At 38.1% G+C, this 16,293-nt stretch overlaps 1 protein-coding gene across 6 annotated transcripts in view; it reads left to right on the top strand.

Annotated features, from left to right (window-relative positions):
• The window catches only part of si:dkey-28n18.9 (sorting nexin-6), a 13,487-nt gene extending 3,905 nt beyond the window's left edge, over nt 1–9,582 (top strand). For 5 of the 6 annotated variants that reach the window (XM_064298715.1, XM_064298716.1, XM_064298714.1 and 2 more), the window contains 13 exons: nt 701–814; nt 997–1,104; nt 1,876–1,945; nt 2,715–2,842; nt 4,235–4,318; nt 4,499–4,573; nt 4,665–4,695; nt 4,783–4,870; nt 5,073–5,112; nt 6,948–7,034; nt 7,655–7,744; nt 8,505–8,570; nt 8,846–9,582. In XM_064298715.1, coding sequence (XP_064154785.1) covers nt 701–814; nt 997–1,104; nt 1,876–1,945; nt 2,715–2,842; nt 4,235–4,318; nt 4,499–4,573; nt 4,665–4,695; nt 4,783–4,870; nt 5,073–5,112; nt 6,948–7,034; nt 7,655–7,744; nt 8,505–8,570; nt 8,846–8,989 — 1,125 coding nt within the window. In that variant the 3' untranslated portion in view covers nt 8,990–9,582. The remainder of the gene's footprint in view (nt 1–700; nt 815–996; nt 1,105–1,875; nt 1,946–2,714; nt 2,843–4,234; nt 4,319–4,498; nt 4,574–4,664; nt 4,696–4,782; nt 4,871–5,072; nt 5,113–6,947; nt 7,035–7,654; nt 7,745–8,504; nt 8,571–8,845) is intronic. The other variant, XM_064298719.1, reaches the window with a different exon arrangement.
• The last annotated feature ends 6,711 nt before the right edge of the window (nt 9,583–16,293 follow it).

Genomic DNA, 16,293 nt, shown 5'->3' on the forward strand with positions numbered 1-16,293 from the left:
AAGAGAGGGATGGTCTCTAAGTGTTGAAAAGATCATGCTAGGGAATGGCAAAGGCAGCCTTTAGAAAGAGGAACTGCATGTGTCATATCTCTATCCCTCTCACAGAACTGTCAGGTGTGCTATCCATAGCAAGTCCAACAAAACCAGAACCTATATTTGGACTGACCATGTGTACATGGGAGTTTAGTGGAATGAACCAGCAAAAAAAGAATCCTTTTACGTCAAACTCGACTACACTCAACTTTCACCCCCTGAGGTGAAATCCCAATTTAGAGCAGGACCCCTGTCCTTTTAAAATGGATAGATTCTGTTTTTTGAATAGATTATTTCAGTTTTTGTGTATGCTTTCAAATTGGCCCAGATGGTTTTCTTGAGGAATGAAGGCTGTTTTATAGACTAGAATTTTAGAAGTTACTGAAGACCAGCCAGCTTTACAAAGGCTGCTATAGATACGGAATCTGAAATGATTATAATGCATAAAACTCCAGAAAAAAAGATCACATTATAATGGTTATTGGAGTTTAAAGACATCATCTATGTTTATGAGGAGAAAAGTACAAATTATAACTATGAAGCATCATCTGAAACCAGTTAATCATAATTAGTTGTGATTACAGAGCAGATAATTACATTTCTCTTGTTCAAGAAACAATTTGTAGACAAAATGGTTCTGGCACTGATCACAAGCCATTGATTTCAGGAGGAGGCAACTGAAACGGTGAGACCTGTCCAGAGCATTAGCATTCCCAGTATCAGGGTGACTGAAGCCATGAAGAATGAAGACTCGCTGGTCTTTGTTGTGAGGGCCCAGGAGGTGAGTGAACACTGGGGTCAAAATGTGTGTGGTTATAATGCAATATTTCACACTTGGTTTATGGCAAGGTGAATCACCTTTCATGGAGACCCTTTCTCCATCTTTAATGACTCTCATGGGCTCATTAAGGCAGAGTTGTGGTCATGTTGTGATTATGTGCAAATGCTGCTTCTCTTCACCAGTTGTCTGGCAACCAGGAACATCGAGTTGAAAGGACATTCGAGGATTTTGAGTGGCTGCAGCACTGCCTGTTCACACAGGATGACGTCCCAGGGCTGCAAGGAGTCATAGTTGGTGTCTTTCATGTTCTCTCACAGTTTAGGAGCAAGCCTATGATGTCTGATTTCACACAAAAAATTTTTATAAACTCTACAACTACTCCTGCACCATATATCTACTTTATATAACTGTGTTAAGCAACCATGAATGGCTTGTTAGTCATTTTTTGCCTGGCAAGTAAATTAGATAGTTGCCTGTAGGTTACTACATTTAGATTTAGGTACTAGTGCATGAAGCTGAAAACCAGCCAAATGAGCTGAGAATCTGCCCAGACATTTTTTTTCCATGGATCTCATGTGAATGTGGCATAGATGGTTTTTGCACTAGTTTCCTGTGGGGTAGCTAAATCCAATATACAGCTATTTTACTCTATTTACACATGAAAACTATAGGCAAGGTGATTTACTAAAAACAAACTATACATATCAACAAAAGTTTCATCATAAAAAAGCCATAATCCCCATTAATTTCTTTTAGAGGTACTTTGGGATTCATCTGTCTGCCTCAGTTACATGACATGTTTGCATTAATTATTTATTGTAAATGAAATTAATTGGGCAGCTTTTTTAAGCCTGTTAAGTATTCAGGCAAAGAGTTTTGATGTACCGGTCATGTAAAACAATACTTGTATTGGCATTGGTAGCTAAGGAAAGGGGAAGAGTTTAAGCATAAAATCCTACTATAGATGAACAACAAAGAAATAAACTACTGCAACAGCAGCGTGGCAGCCTTTTGACATCATTATTACAGTCATTTCCATGTGAATGTTTTATCTCCCTCAGTTTCCACCGCTACCCCCAAAGCCTGCTCATTCTCAATCAAACTTACAGCCAAAGGTTCTTCGGCAGCTTGGTATGTGTTGAGTTGAGTTTAGGAGAATGAAAAAAACTTTTAAATGCAGCATGGAATAGCATTTGAATAACAACTATACTCATTCTAAACATCTTTCTGTGATTTTAGTCTCTTATTTTACTTGAAATGCTTTAAATGATAGACATATTCTATAACAGAATCTTTTTGACTCTCAAGCAGTTGCCTTATCTGTATCAAATAAATTAGCAAATAAAAATGGGTTAATGGGTGTCATCTTTTCAATATTTTGTCCAGTCAGAATTTGCTGTTGCCAGCATCCATGTGCAATGTAACTATGTAATCTACATTTTAAATATATTTGAATGTAGCTCCCTGTAAGATGTGCTGCTTGAAAATCTGTTGGAGGACTGTAATTGTACAATATTTTCCTTTGCTATCAACCTACCTACTAATATATTTATATTTATGGCCAGTTTGGCATTCAGCAAGGTAATCATATTTATTTATCCTATCTTGCAAAAGGATTCAGCTTGTTAGTAAACTGTCTAATTCTATGTATTGTATTTATATATATATTTTTTTTACTATTTTCAGTGCTACTTTAGCCATAACAAACAAATCACAAGCCATAATAGTTAGACTTTTTGGGAAGTAGAGGTAATTGTCTTGATTGGTCATTAATTAGTAATGCATGTTCACCGTGTGTTATCTGCATTTCTATGGTGCAGTCGATTTTTCTAGACCAGATAGCATTACACACAGAAAGGCAACCAAACAATGTTGTAGGCCTTCACTACTTTAATTCTAGGTTTCCTGGCGCTGGGGGAGGATTGGAAACCCTACTGCATTGCCCTGCAGAAATATCTCCAGCAGGTGGCAGCACACTCCACGCTTGGGACCAACACGGCCTGGCCCAGTTTCCTCACACACACAGATGTGAGTGTGTGCACATACTTAGTTTCGAATCACTCTCCGTCTTAAAAAGTTCTGTTTTAAATTTTCTTTAAAATGAGAGGTCCTGTTTCATGACATAAGCAATTTTCTTATTTTTAAATCGAATGTCATGACAGGCATTCACTTTTTTAAAAACTATATATGCAAATCCTGTTCGTGCTAACTGGCAAAGAGATGAATGGCTAATCACGCTGTTAATCACCCCATGTCATACAGTTCTTTGTTTGTGGTTGCTCATCATGATTACACATCATTATATTAGCTTTGTTGATGTTCGTGGGTCACAACTGAAAAACACCAAAGAAAATCTTATACAATTCTCAATGAATATGATCTTTAGAATAAGATAAGGTAACAGACTCTTCAAAATAAGAAAATTAGGAACAACTTTAATTCCTAATGTATAAGAACTGGTAAGGAAAGAGTGCATTCCTGCTTGATTCAACTTCTAATCCCCAACTAATCTGAGATCTGCTGAGAGCACTTAAGTCATTGGTCCTTTTAACAGTGACAGCATGGAGTGCAGAGAGCACGTGAGCAGAGTTGAGGAGTCCTGGCCTTGCATGCAGAGCTGATTGTGCAGGGTTCAAGGTCAAGACAGAATAAACCTGATGCAGCTAACAAATGCTGTTATAGTTCAGCATTAGTGAGCATGGCTTAAGATCTGACAGTGTAAAAAGAACAGAAAGGATACACTGAGAAGTCAACAGCTTGAAGCCATTCCCTTGCTCTTACATTCTCTGGCTTTCTATTCATATGCGTTTAAACCTTGCAAATGAGGTATACGTATTGAGAGTAAGAAACAGCTATAGCCTACCAAGCAGGAATTCATTTTTATACATATAACTTATCAGTAACTCTGATATTCAGTTACACTATGCAAAGAGCACATCACAGATAGAAACAGCACCCATATTTCTTGAAATAAGGATGCATTCCCCTGTCAGCAGGTAGCTTGTTTGACCTCTAGTTAGCAGCTAAATTTACTGAAATATTTCCAAATCTTTATACATCTTTTCAATATGAAATATTTTTAATTTGCCACTGGCATATTTATATATACTGTCAAAATAACAGCACTGAAATAATTTGCAACTATTTTTCTCAGGATTCACAGTTTAAGCCAACTAGTTCATTTGGATAGTGTGATGCTATCCATTAGCCAAATTAATTGATTAATTAGTTGGACATGTTCAATATATATTGCTTGGCATTGTGAAAATTGATCACACAACACTTTTCCAACAAATAGTGATGACTGACCATGTACTGCATCATCAGAAAAACAGTGTGGTGTGTCAGTGTTGTGTCAAAGTGCATGAAGGTAGTAAGAGTTTTATTCATATTTTATTAGCCCGCTGTCTGTCGTTCCAGCCCCCTGGGAAGCAGCGAATGAGGAAAGGGCTCTTTAGTTGGCTCAGCCAGGCAGTGGAGGAGAAGAGGAAGGAGAATCGTAAGGTAAATCAGCCTGTGGTACATATGGTCGTAATTACCCAGAACCCCCCAAACTCTTCCACCCAACACGCATCTATGAGAACTGAAGTGACATTTCAGCAAGCTGTTTCACCGGCAGTGGAAATGCTCGGGACTGCTGTGCAGGTTTATAATGGGCCTACCCATGGCTGAATTCCTTTGCAGGATGTAGATGATTTTTTTCAGACTGAGAGAGATGACAACTTGACTCTCGTGGGGCTCACCAGAACAGCAGCGGAGGTACGCTTAATGCTTTCTCCCTGACAAGGCTTTGATTTACCTATGGGGCACTTTGCTCATCCAAACCCTGACATTTTCATGGTTTTTACAGAAATTCCTCGATATGGTGCTGACAGAACAGAGTAAGTAAGAGGTTATTTTAAAGCTTTATCTACAGATTGAATTTCATGCCTTTGAAGGTTATGTTTGCGGTCTTTCTGTTTTCTCAGAAATTGCTGTGGCATGTGGACACTTTTCCACTTCTTTGCACCTGGTCATTGGGCAAGAAGAAGATCCCATTTTAGTGGCTTTTTCAAAGTATGATTTTGTCTCAAATATTTTTAATAAAGATATCTAATATGCCATGAAATGACTTTTTGTAAGTATTTGAAACATTTTTAAATGCCATATATATATATATATATATATATTAACTATGCATTTATACCAGTGTTGGGCCTTTTAAAGAATTTTTATCATTTCAGACCAAGTTTGAATTTACTCTCAATTGTGTATGCAGGATGTGCCTGAAGCTGTCTGAGGTTATTGACGTTGTCAAGGTATGGAGTCCACCCCGTAATCAGACTGCACATCCTCTCAATCTGGACTAATTAACAGTCATTCTGACTACAATTGACCACTTTCCTTCCCTTCTGTGAAAATATCTCTGAACACCTAGAAAAAGCTGTTAATGCAATTTTCTTCAACCATGAAGGTACATCAATGTTGTTGCGACAGTACTTTGTAAAGAGCAGTATTTGACGGGCTCTTAGTAGAGGCAACATTCTGCAGGGCTGGTGAGGACAGAAAAAAAAGGACAGATAATATGTAAAAAAACAAAAAGACATGTCCGTGTACCATTGAGTATGCATGCGCATATATGCTGCTGACAGCTTAAAGTAAGATGAGGACTGCATGTTCTGACTGTGATGTACAGCCTAATCAATAGTGAGCCAGAATCTACAAATTTTGGCCTTTATCTGTGGTCTGCATCCCCCGTGACCAGAATAATGTTTCTGCTGTTTTCTTTGGTCTAGTAGATTTAATTGATCTTGCTGTTAAAATGCACGGCCTTGTCTCTGGACAGCTTTGAGGACCTCGGTGGACATGAAATGTTTTTAAGAACTGTTAGTAAGCCCACAGGGGGTGTCAGTAAGAACAATAGCTCTGAATGCTGACATTTGGCCTGTAAGTCATTATACTTATACTCATGCTGCTTGTATTGATGTTTGTAGAATTGTGGGGCTGGGTCAGTGTGTTCAGCCTTTTTCTTTTGGCAAACTAAAGCAATTAAATTCTTCACATCCCTTTTCTTAAAAATGATAGGTTGCATCTGTTTTTTAAAACCATAATGAAGATTCATGGTGGATGTATTTATTTATTACTGGATAGAATGAAGCTGCTGCATTAGTCAAATTTCACTCTGCAATCAGAACTGAAAGGCAGTCGATTTAATCATGTAGAAATTCATTCAGAGGGGCATCTTATCAGAGGCAAGGGCCCTTCAGCTGGTTATGTCACTAAAATGAAAGCATGAAATCTATTTGGCATTACTGTACAGTACGCATTCAGCTTTCCATAAACAATTGAGAGGCTATTTTAATTATGCCACAGCCATTGGTGTGTTCATGACTTTTATTAATGATGGCAATGATGAGTTGAATGAGAATGAGAAAGAGGCTAATTAGGGAAAGTAATTTTAAATATGATTTTAAAGTAGACTGCCAGGCCTAGAGAGATCAGGCAGACCTGGGAGAGTCCATAGCCTTATGGCAGTTACTCTTAATTATGTCAAAAAGTTCTGCTCATACCACAGTACAGTGAAAACATTAAATTAATTTAGCCATGAATTTCTAAATGTTTTAATATTTCTATTCTATTTATTTACATCTTATATTTAAAAAAGAAGGTAGCATACAAATCCACTTTTCAAATGTCAGATGGCCTTCCCAAGTTTTGTGTCTCCTTAAATTTTTTCAACATGCTTATCTATTTGTGTACATTGAAAAATAACATGGATAATGTCTATAATAGTAATAATTCGAAATAAAACAATGAATATGACGTGGACTGCAATGTACTGCGTATACTGTAGTTTTTAATTCCCCCCCCCCCCAAACCTACTAACTTAATCAAGGTTATGCTCATTGCCATTTGCCTTGTCTTTGAATTTTCCATAAGTGAATTTTGTTTGTGGTTAGAGCAAGCCAGCTTAATGGTTAGGTGCAGATCCAGTGAGGAGGAGACCATACTTGAAGATGTAGACTGCACACGCTTTCCTCCTTTATTTATTGAACATGAAGTTCAGCCAATGTTTGTGCCATGTGCCTCTACCAGTGATTACCTGAGTATCCAAACCACAAACCATGTCCCAGTATGCCTGTTATTCTTTCAGAAAAACTTTGAAAGTGTTGCTGACAACAACATCTACACATTAGGCCTGGCCCTGGACCTGAATTTACGCTATCAAGAGGCGAAGAAGGTAAGAAATGCATTTTTGTCCTGCAGGTAAACATCATTTTCTAAATCAAGGTGGAATTTTCAGTAGCGTCTTTATGTTGGGTTTCTCCATTTGTTTTCTAATGTTTTACATACTCTTCATTGCAACTTCAGACACTGCATTCTTTCATTCATGAACTAAATTCCTGTTGAATTGCTCTTCTGCAAAATCAGTTTTTGTCACTTATTTCAGTGACACCACTCAGGGTGTAGTTCAGTCTGAATGAAAGCAGTACTGTGGATTTTCAATAGTGCAGCATGAAAGGACCTGCACCAGAGAATTTTTTTCAAAGCCAGCATTTTTAAGATTAATGTGCTTAATATATTACATATAAAGCCCATCTCATGCTACGTCTTGTGTTTATGCTTTCTTTTGTCTTGTCGTCGGAGCTGACAGTACTTAGATCTCACTAGTTCAGAAAGACAGGTCAGAATAATTCATTTGCAAATGAATTTATGAGGTATTCTATGTACTAAATGTTGCAGTAATGTCAAATACCCCACCTCCCTCCCCTCCCCAGTACAAGTTTATTGATATCTGTATTGACTATGATTGATGATTATTGGTTATTTTTGGAGCCTCATCCCACCCTGTTGTTGAAGGAAATGCTCTTCCGAAGGACCTGTAAACTGGTGGAGTTAGAGAATGCCAACAGGAATGCAGAGAAAGCCAAATCGATCAAGAAAGCAACAGTAAGTGTATTATTGAACAAATCAGTTATCATTCAGCTCTGAAATGTTACCTGTTCATTCAGTCCATTGGGCTCTGTGCTGATTTTGCTCTTTAAGCTGAGCCCTTTGGAATCAAGGTCTTATTTTTTTGATCACTAAGCACATGCAGCTTTGATCAAATGGTACATTCAAACACCATTATATGTACTGTAGCACACACAATAGCATGTGATTGCAGTGCACTGCATTGAGTTAATTTGAGTTGATTTACCACAAGGCACAACTGATTGCATGAATGGAATAAAGAACTGTACAATTCATTAATTTTATAAATGAGTTCAATGTTCTTAAATGAGTCTGATGTCCTTCACTGTCATTTTTGATACACCGTTCTTCACTAAGGTTTATTAGTGGGTCGCTGATGTTGATATGTCCAGCAGATGGCAATAGAGTCCTCTTGTTCAGGAGTAGGCAACTTTCATCTTTATTGCAGAGATAATTTGGGTTTTTGTTTTATGGGTTGTAAAGTACCCAAAATAATGGAGAATTTTACTTTTTGGAAAAACCCTGAAATTGTTCACGATCAAAGGACTGCCTTGCCCTGTTAAATTGTGAAAGAACATGGGGACTCACTTGATGTTATCTAGTTTGATCATATGCTTATTTGAGATGGCTGACCTTGAGCTGGTATTTTAACAGTGTTTTAATGTAAAGATTTGTGACAGCAATGTAGCTATGTTTGATTAGCTGTGTTTACGTGACTTTGTTGATCTTCATTCAGATGGAAGAAATTAAAAAGTCTGCTGAAAAGGACTTTGACCACATTTCTGCCGTGGCTAAGCTGGAGGTAAGCCTTGCTATATTATATACATTTACTGTTATTTATTTACTTGTTTTTAACTGTTTTTAGAATCCAAGCACCAAGGAAAAAATGTACTTTAAGAACCTTTTTTTTCAATTCTGTATAAACCAAAGCTTAATCCTGGAAATCCTCACCTGCGGTATAGCAACCACTGCATCATGGTTAGCGCTTGGCTTTTTTCTGTAATTTTTGGCTGAATAAATGTTGCGTGTTTTGGTGTTTCTCTGTGGATTTACCTGTCCCTGGCTGTTCATGTACAGATTGAGAAGTTTCACAGGATGCGGGTGGAGGTGTTTCAGCAGTCGCTGGTGGAGTGGTGCGAGAGCCAGCTCAGCACTGCCAGGGAGCGCTGTGTCCTCCTCACCCAGCAACTCACGGCCTTCAGGCTGCTGGCCACAGAGTAGCTGTAGCACAGCACAGGCCACGCCCCTTCCAGGGCACACCCCTTCCAGACCAGGATAATCTGCTCCCATTCAATCACACCACCAGACAATTGCTATGACTTTAAACTCATGAGAATAATACTGTTGTCCTGAACCTGCCTAGCTACCAGTCTTGCACTGGGGTTAATGAAAGCCTCTGTCCCTAAGGCTTGAGACACACCATTGTGCTTGTTCTTGTGGTTTATTTGTGTTATATATAGTCCTTCCCATACAACAATGCTTTCATCTTTACCTGTCCGGTATATCTCTGCATATGTGTGCAGGTGAGAGGGACAAGCTGCTCTGCTGTGGTCTACTCCCATGCGTGTTGAGGGCACCGTGGCTATCCTTCCCCACAGTCCGATCAGCAGACAGAATTGTGATAAATTGATTGCCGCGCTGTAGATTTTTTCTGTTCTCTGGGTCCTCTGTTTGGAATCCTCGTGCAATTAATCAGCCTGCTTTAGGCACTTTCCAAGGACACGGGCCTTCTCAATGCTGACACTGTAAGCGTAATTGCCGCATTCTGTTTCCATACACGCAAACCGTATGCTGCCTTATAGCACAGGAAACCAGGAAGGATAACTTATATTAATGTCATCTAGAAGATAAATTGCTGCCTTTACAAGATGGTGCACCACGCTATTACAGTGAAGGAGTGTCTGGAAACAGACATTATGATTTCTTTGTCTGTTAAAAAAAAAAAAAAATGTCACCATGTATTGCCAATTCTGTTTTTTGAAAAGACATGCTCATCATAGATTTAATACAATTGTATAATAATGAATAGCTGTGCATATGTTTTATTCAACATAATGCTGAAAAGAATATAAGGAATACAAAAAAATCTATGTTGAAGTAAAAATGACCGATTGTACCCACACCCCCCCCACATACACACACACACTCATATACGCTTAAGCACTTAAAGTAGGAAATAAATACTATAAAACATGGAAACCTTAAATATAATCTTAAAGATGTCACCTATGGGTTGTGTGCTACTATTATGAATGCATTATGGCTGTCCAGAGAGAATATGGCCAGAGATCTGCCAAGTATTCCATTATCATTATGAGCTGGTATGAATGAGATATTCCATGAGTTGTTTAGGTCATTTCCATCATCTGTAAGTTATTAGAACTTTATTTTTGTGTACTTATTGGATGATTCTACCATTTGAATTAAATTAAATTTTATTTTAATACATTTTGTTCTAGTAATGTTACACTTTTAGGATGAAAGACAGTCAAAACATAGGATAAACCTAAAATGAGTTAAACATTAACAAATACATTAAATGTTTTTTTTTTTTATAATCCCAATCTGAACTGGCATTAGCTAATGTAATTGTTAACAGAAATTAATGATGTACAAATACATTAAAGCTGTACAGATTAACTTTTCAGTAGTTAGTAGTTAACTACATTAGTTTATTCCAATTCATGTGACATTATTGTAAATTGTTGCAATATATATTGTATATAGTTTCACAAATCAAAAGCCTGTTCAAAGAGAGGTAATTGGTGCAACATCTGCATTTTTGTTGCTTTTATTCATTTTGCAGAGCAACCTACAGGCATGATACACAGAGCATATATTAGGAAATGTGAAAACAAGGACATGACACCTTTTGAAAAATACTGCATTTCTGTAAGTAACAAAGCATTTGGTAAACTGTGGCAATAAAAGCACAGCATACTCCTAACTTGTTCTTACTGTATACTTGAAGCATCTTGAAGGGGCTGATTACTGGTAAGCACACAGTGCTAAGTCCCAATGGCCATATCAAGTAGGCTGTTTGTTGCCAAGACAATTAAATCAATTGCTTGTCTCAACAAATTCTGTAGAACTCTTCTGAAAGGGCAATCGAATCAATCCTAATGGGACTTAATAAGTACGAACAGGGGCAGGGAAAGTCTCTTGTTCTCCCATTCAGCACTGCTGAGGCTCCCATCTCGCCTTTGCACTTTTCTACCATCTCCTGTTTGGAAGCCATGAATGAGTCTAATGATCTTTTTTTCCCTGTTATCCCGAAAATTTGGCAGCATAAAACCATGTTGCTGCAATATTATGGCAACATAATGGTGTTGTTGTGGTGTCAGGGCAACATTGGGAGAATGATATGTGGAAAGTGCCATCAAGCCACAGTGATTCACATACATTGTTGTTTCTTTTGGCTGTGCTTTTGGCAGGGGAAAGGATAGGAAAGCTCTATTACTGAGTGCCAGTTTAGAGGGTCCTATTCACACTGCTCAAACACCCTAGGCCTCTGTTCAAAGGCAATGGGTTTAAACCTATGGTTTAAACTAGTCTCTCTGGCTCACAGAGCAGTATGGGTGGGGGGTGCAGACTTTGTTCTTAGTGTCGGTTTCCTCAACTGCTAAAATAGCACGTGATTGCATTTTACAGCAGTCAAACTGTAGCATGAAACACTTTTTGTATATATGAACTACAAAAAAAAACCTTTTTGTATATATGAACTATAATATGTAATAACATGCTTAAGAATGACAGTGCATTAATTTTTCTAAGGTGGACTCACAACGCTGTCACATCAAAATACACTGAAATGAGGATCAATTTTTGCATTTAAACTCAATAGGGGATTTTTTTATAAAGTCCAGGCTCTCTTGTTGGCCTTCTGCGCTCTCACCATTGATTTTGTGCTGTCATATCTGCCATAATATCTTCTCTATTCATGCTGAGCTGGCGCTCTGTCAGTCCGGTTCTGTTCATTGCCCTCTCTCAGAGACTGTGTGTGGATGCCTCAACCATTGCAATTTGGAAGGGAGTGAGGTGTTTTAGCAGACTGTTCTAGTGCTGGTCAAGAACAAAACGTTGGACCCTGTAGGCCTCAAGGACCCGGACTTAACATTTAAAACAGATATTTATTCAACAAGTGTTTGATATTGATGCAAGGCTTATTTATAGTTACTCCAAGCTGAAGATGATTAAAAAAAAATGTCTATTACTATTATTTGACAGTACTGCACACAATGATTTGTCCAGAAGGATGTAGATACTTACTGCTTATTTTTTGTGGGGTTCTAAAGATGCTTCAGAACAGCAGATGTCTTGCATGAGTTCATAGGCAAATCCTGGAAATGTAATTTCGGTCTGTCACAGAAAATCCCCAAAGCTTACCGGTTACAGCCAATGCTTTTCCTTCATGGATGATTCATTGAAATGGATGAGTGCATGATAGAATGGCAGATATCCTGGGAGACCCAGACTTATGCTTTTCTGCATTCAGCTCAACTGTGTCTGTCTGAGGCCTGGAACCCTCATTCAGAAATTGCTGACTCCTAAAATATAATTACAATACACATCTTCATGAATATGGGGCTATATAGATTGAGATTGTGTGCCCTGTGATAGTTTGGTGACCTGTTCTGTGTGTATTCCTGCCTCTCGCACACCGTGACCCTGACAAGGATAACCGGGTATAGATAATGTATGGATAGATTGAGATCTGTGTTTTCATTGACTAACTTGGAATAAGGTCTATTTGCCATTACCATGAATTATATTTTTTAGTGTACTAAAATAAGAGTAACATTTTGACTTGGCTAGTTTATTTCCCTGTCACAATTTGACATTAAATGTCATAGGGAGCACCAAAGTCCTGTCAGATCCAAAGACACATTCGTCAGTTTACAACTCGGCTTGGAGCTAATATATAGATCTCTATGTATATACTGTAGATATACTGTAGATAGAAATCTCAGGCTGAATCTTCTGCATTTTGGAAGGGACTTGCCACAGGTTGTGGTATGGGCCCTGGATTTAACTGGTTGTTCGAAATGAACAGCTCTTTTACAGGAAGTCACATGAATAGCATATGTAGTACACATGGTAATACAATAGAGGTGATGTGGAATTGCACAAACAGGCATTTTCCTGGACATGTGAAAGAAGATTCCAGATTCCAGAGACACTTCAGTACGATGCAATACTTTATCATGTTATGTCCTTCACCTTAACTGAGTGCCCAGCTCTACAAATGTAACATAAATATCTCCTGAATTTGAGTGCTTGCTGAAGCTTCTCAGCTTCTCCATTGACTTTAATAAAACATGGAGTTGTGTCTGCTGAAAGTTATTTAGTCGTCATTAAGTCAAATCAGCCAAGCAGACAAATTATGATTCATTACATGTCCCTTGATGTGTTAAAGGTTATGCAGTTTGTATGCAAACTCACAGCTTATGGGGATGTAACTTGGCACAGTAAAAGATAATAAGAGGGGAGGGCTCTGACCCTGTCAGTCACCATCATTTGATGAATCATCTGTTATCAGCAGCTAGAGCCATTATCAGTGTTCATTTCACTGCACCACCACACTGTAAACCCTATTCACCCATGGCACAAAAACTTAGTGTATACACTACTGAAATGTTCCACACTGTCAAATTAACATGAAAACTGTATGTTCAATTGACACAAATACTTATGCCTTGTGAGGTTAACATATTTTTTATGTTGAGTCAAGTTTCGATTTCAGTTCATACCACTTAAACTGTTAATGCATAACAAACTTATGCATTATGTAGCATAAGTTTGTTAATTTCAATAAACAAAACCTATACCACACACTTAACACATATTTGGTACTTGTTTGTACTCAGATATAATAGTAGAATACATATACTTAATTTTTTATATTCAAATGACTGCTTGCCCATTTATAGTTCTATAATACATATATAGTATATGTATGCTCATTTAACATAATAAAAGCACATCATTACAACTAGAGATGTCATGTAGTGTTGAACATAAAACATTTGGACTATCTTGACCTGAAACCTACTGTAAAAGTTCTTCATTGTCTGACTCATTATTTTTGCATAAACATAATAACATGAAGGTTCAAAGCTCTTTATGAACTATAACACTGAAACAATTCATTTTTCAGATATTACGGTTAGCAAAGAAGGTACTCTCCTTTCTTCCAAGATATATAGTAAACCAACAGATCCCAATAATCTTTCACATGCCAAGAGCTATCATCCCACCGTCCAATTCCAAGCCTATAAACCTGCATACATTTAGTTTGGACTGTTCATTAGAGAGACTGAGCATTGTCCAAAAGAAAGTATTACAGAACACTGAAGTGCAATTAAATGTGAGGATGAACAAAATCCTGTAGCCAAACATTTTAAACAGGTCAAACAACCTCTCTATATTGTCTCATAGGAATAGAGCAAGTTACCCTAGGTCCTAGAGGGGGTGACATTAATTATCTTAGAAAATGTAGAGACGCTTTTTACATCTTCCAATTTATGACATAGATTTCCATGTACAAAAAACACAATATAGGTTGAATTGACACAAATGTGGAGACAGATAGTGGTCATGTGACACATTACCATTTTCAATCTCTTACCAAAAAATGTGAACAAAGCAATGTTATCAGTGCTAATTAATAATGGATTGATGATGTAGTGCTCAGGCACTCAGAGATGTCGAGGTGATAATACTGCTGTCGGTTCTAATTACAGACACAAGATCAAATTCTAATGGCATGAATATATTAAGTAGTTTCACTGTGCAGTGCTAATGTTATGTGTGTAGCAGAGTGTTTAAAGGATTTAAATGAGAGCTGCATTTTTATGATGTGCCTAGCTCTTCTAAAGGGAAGTCTGCAAGTCTGTAGTAGAATCTTTTTTTTAAAATCACGCAGGATGGAAGCATGGAAGACAAAGGACATGCAAGTGTTACAGAGCATAGCCGATATGGGTGATTTGTTGCGTATGATGTTTTTACATATATCTTTATGCCCTCTGGTCCTATAAGTGTGTGTATACAAGCATGTGTATGCAATGAGAGAGTGTGTGTGCGAGAGAGAGAGAGAGAGAGAGCGAGAGAGTGTGTGCGTGAGAGAGAGAGAGAGAGAGAGAGAGAGAGTGCACGAGAGAGCGAGAGAGTGTGTGCGCGCAAGAGAGCGAGAGAGTGTGTGTGCGAGAGTGTGTGCGAGAGAGATTAAAAAATATTCTGTCACATATTTTGCTCCCCCTGGGAACCATGATATTTCAAGTACATGACAAATAACATTGCTAACACATTCCACTAAAGCTAACCAAATCCCAAACCAGGAGAAGGAACAGATGGGAAAAAAAAGAACAGTGAGAGGAAAAGATACTTAGTTGGCTATGAAATGCTGCACTCCACTCCTCAAACTTAAAGCAAACCTCCAGCTGCATCCGCTCAAAATCTGAAGTTCTGTCTTTCCACACTCAATTACACTCAAACACGTGTAATATGCATTTTAAAATGTGTGGTCTGCACAATGATCAATCCAAGTCTCTTCATTTGAAAGTCTCTTAGTGTTCAGCTGTACACACACAGTGGGCAGTTCTCCACATTGGAAGCTCTGCTGCTCATGAGAAGCATGTACATGCATTATCTTTAGCCTGGTAAAGGTCCGCACTGCGTAATATTCCTCAGGTAAGAAAACGGTGACAACACACTAAATATAATCTATAAGAAGGGTCTGCAGCCTGTATGGTTAAATGTGCAGCTTGGTGGTCATGTTATAGAAACCACTTGAGGCATGAAGTCATATTAATTTGGAGGCTCGAGCCTGTTCTGGTTGGCTCAGCTGCACACAGCCCCTGTCTTTTATAAATATTTAATTGGTCCTTGGTAGCGATGAGATGAATGCTGATGAAAGGCATGTAATCAGCGAGCCTTTGATGGGGTGCGATAATGACACTGTGCTTGCGAAGCATCGACTGATGAAAATGAATGGAGGAAATGGCAAGGAATGTGGGATGAGAGATGGGGATGACTTTAGCCGTTGTAATTATCACCTCATCACAGCAAAGTCTAATCAGAATGAGGCATCCTCTTATTTCACTGTACAGTGTAGGACCAGACGCTGGGGTGACACTGCAGTCCACCGTGATCAGTCACTAGAAGTGTCATATCTTTTAACATATATTATTTGATGGATTGAAGTATTCGCGCTGCTAGAATTGATTGTCATTTTTTAAAAAAAAAATTTGTTTATAGATCAATAGGCTTTTATTGTGAATCTCTCTGCTTTCGAAATCATTAGCATGGGGACAATCAAAACCACAGCTCCCAACACTGCCACCCATCCACCACAGCAAAGCAGTTCATGACCATTATGTGCATGTCCATTATATGTGTGTAGTGAATTAACCCTATGATATATTTTGAAAAAGGTAAACCATTAGTGCAGTCACAAGTAAACGCTGCATTCTGATTGGCTAATGGGGGCTGGCATATAAAAATGTGAAAATGCACTTTAGAGATTG

This window comes from Anguilla rostrata, chromosome 11 (genome assembly GCF_018555375.3).
Source record: "Anguilla rostrata isolate EN2019 chromosome 11, ASM1855537v3, whole genome shotgun sequence".
NCBI lineage: Eukaryota > Metazoa > Chordata > Actinopteri > Anguilliformes > Anguillidae > Anguilla > Anguilla rostrata.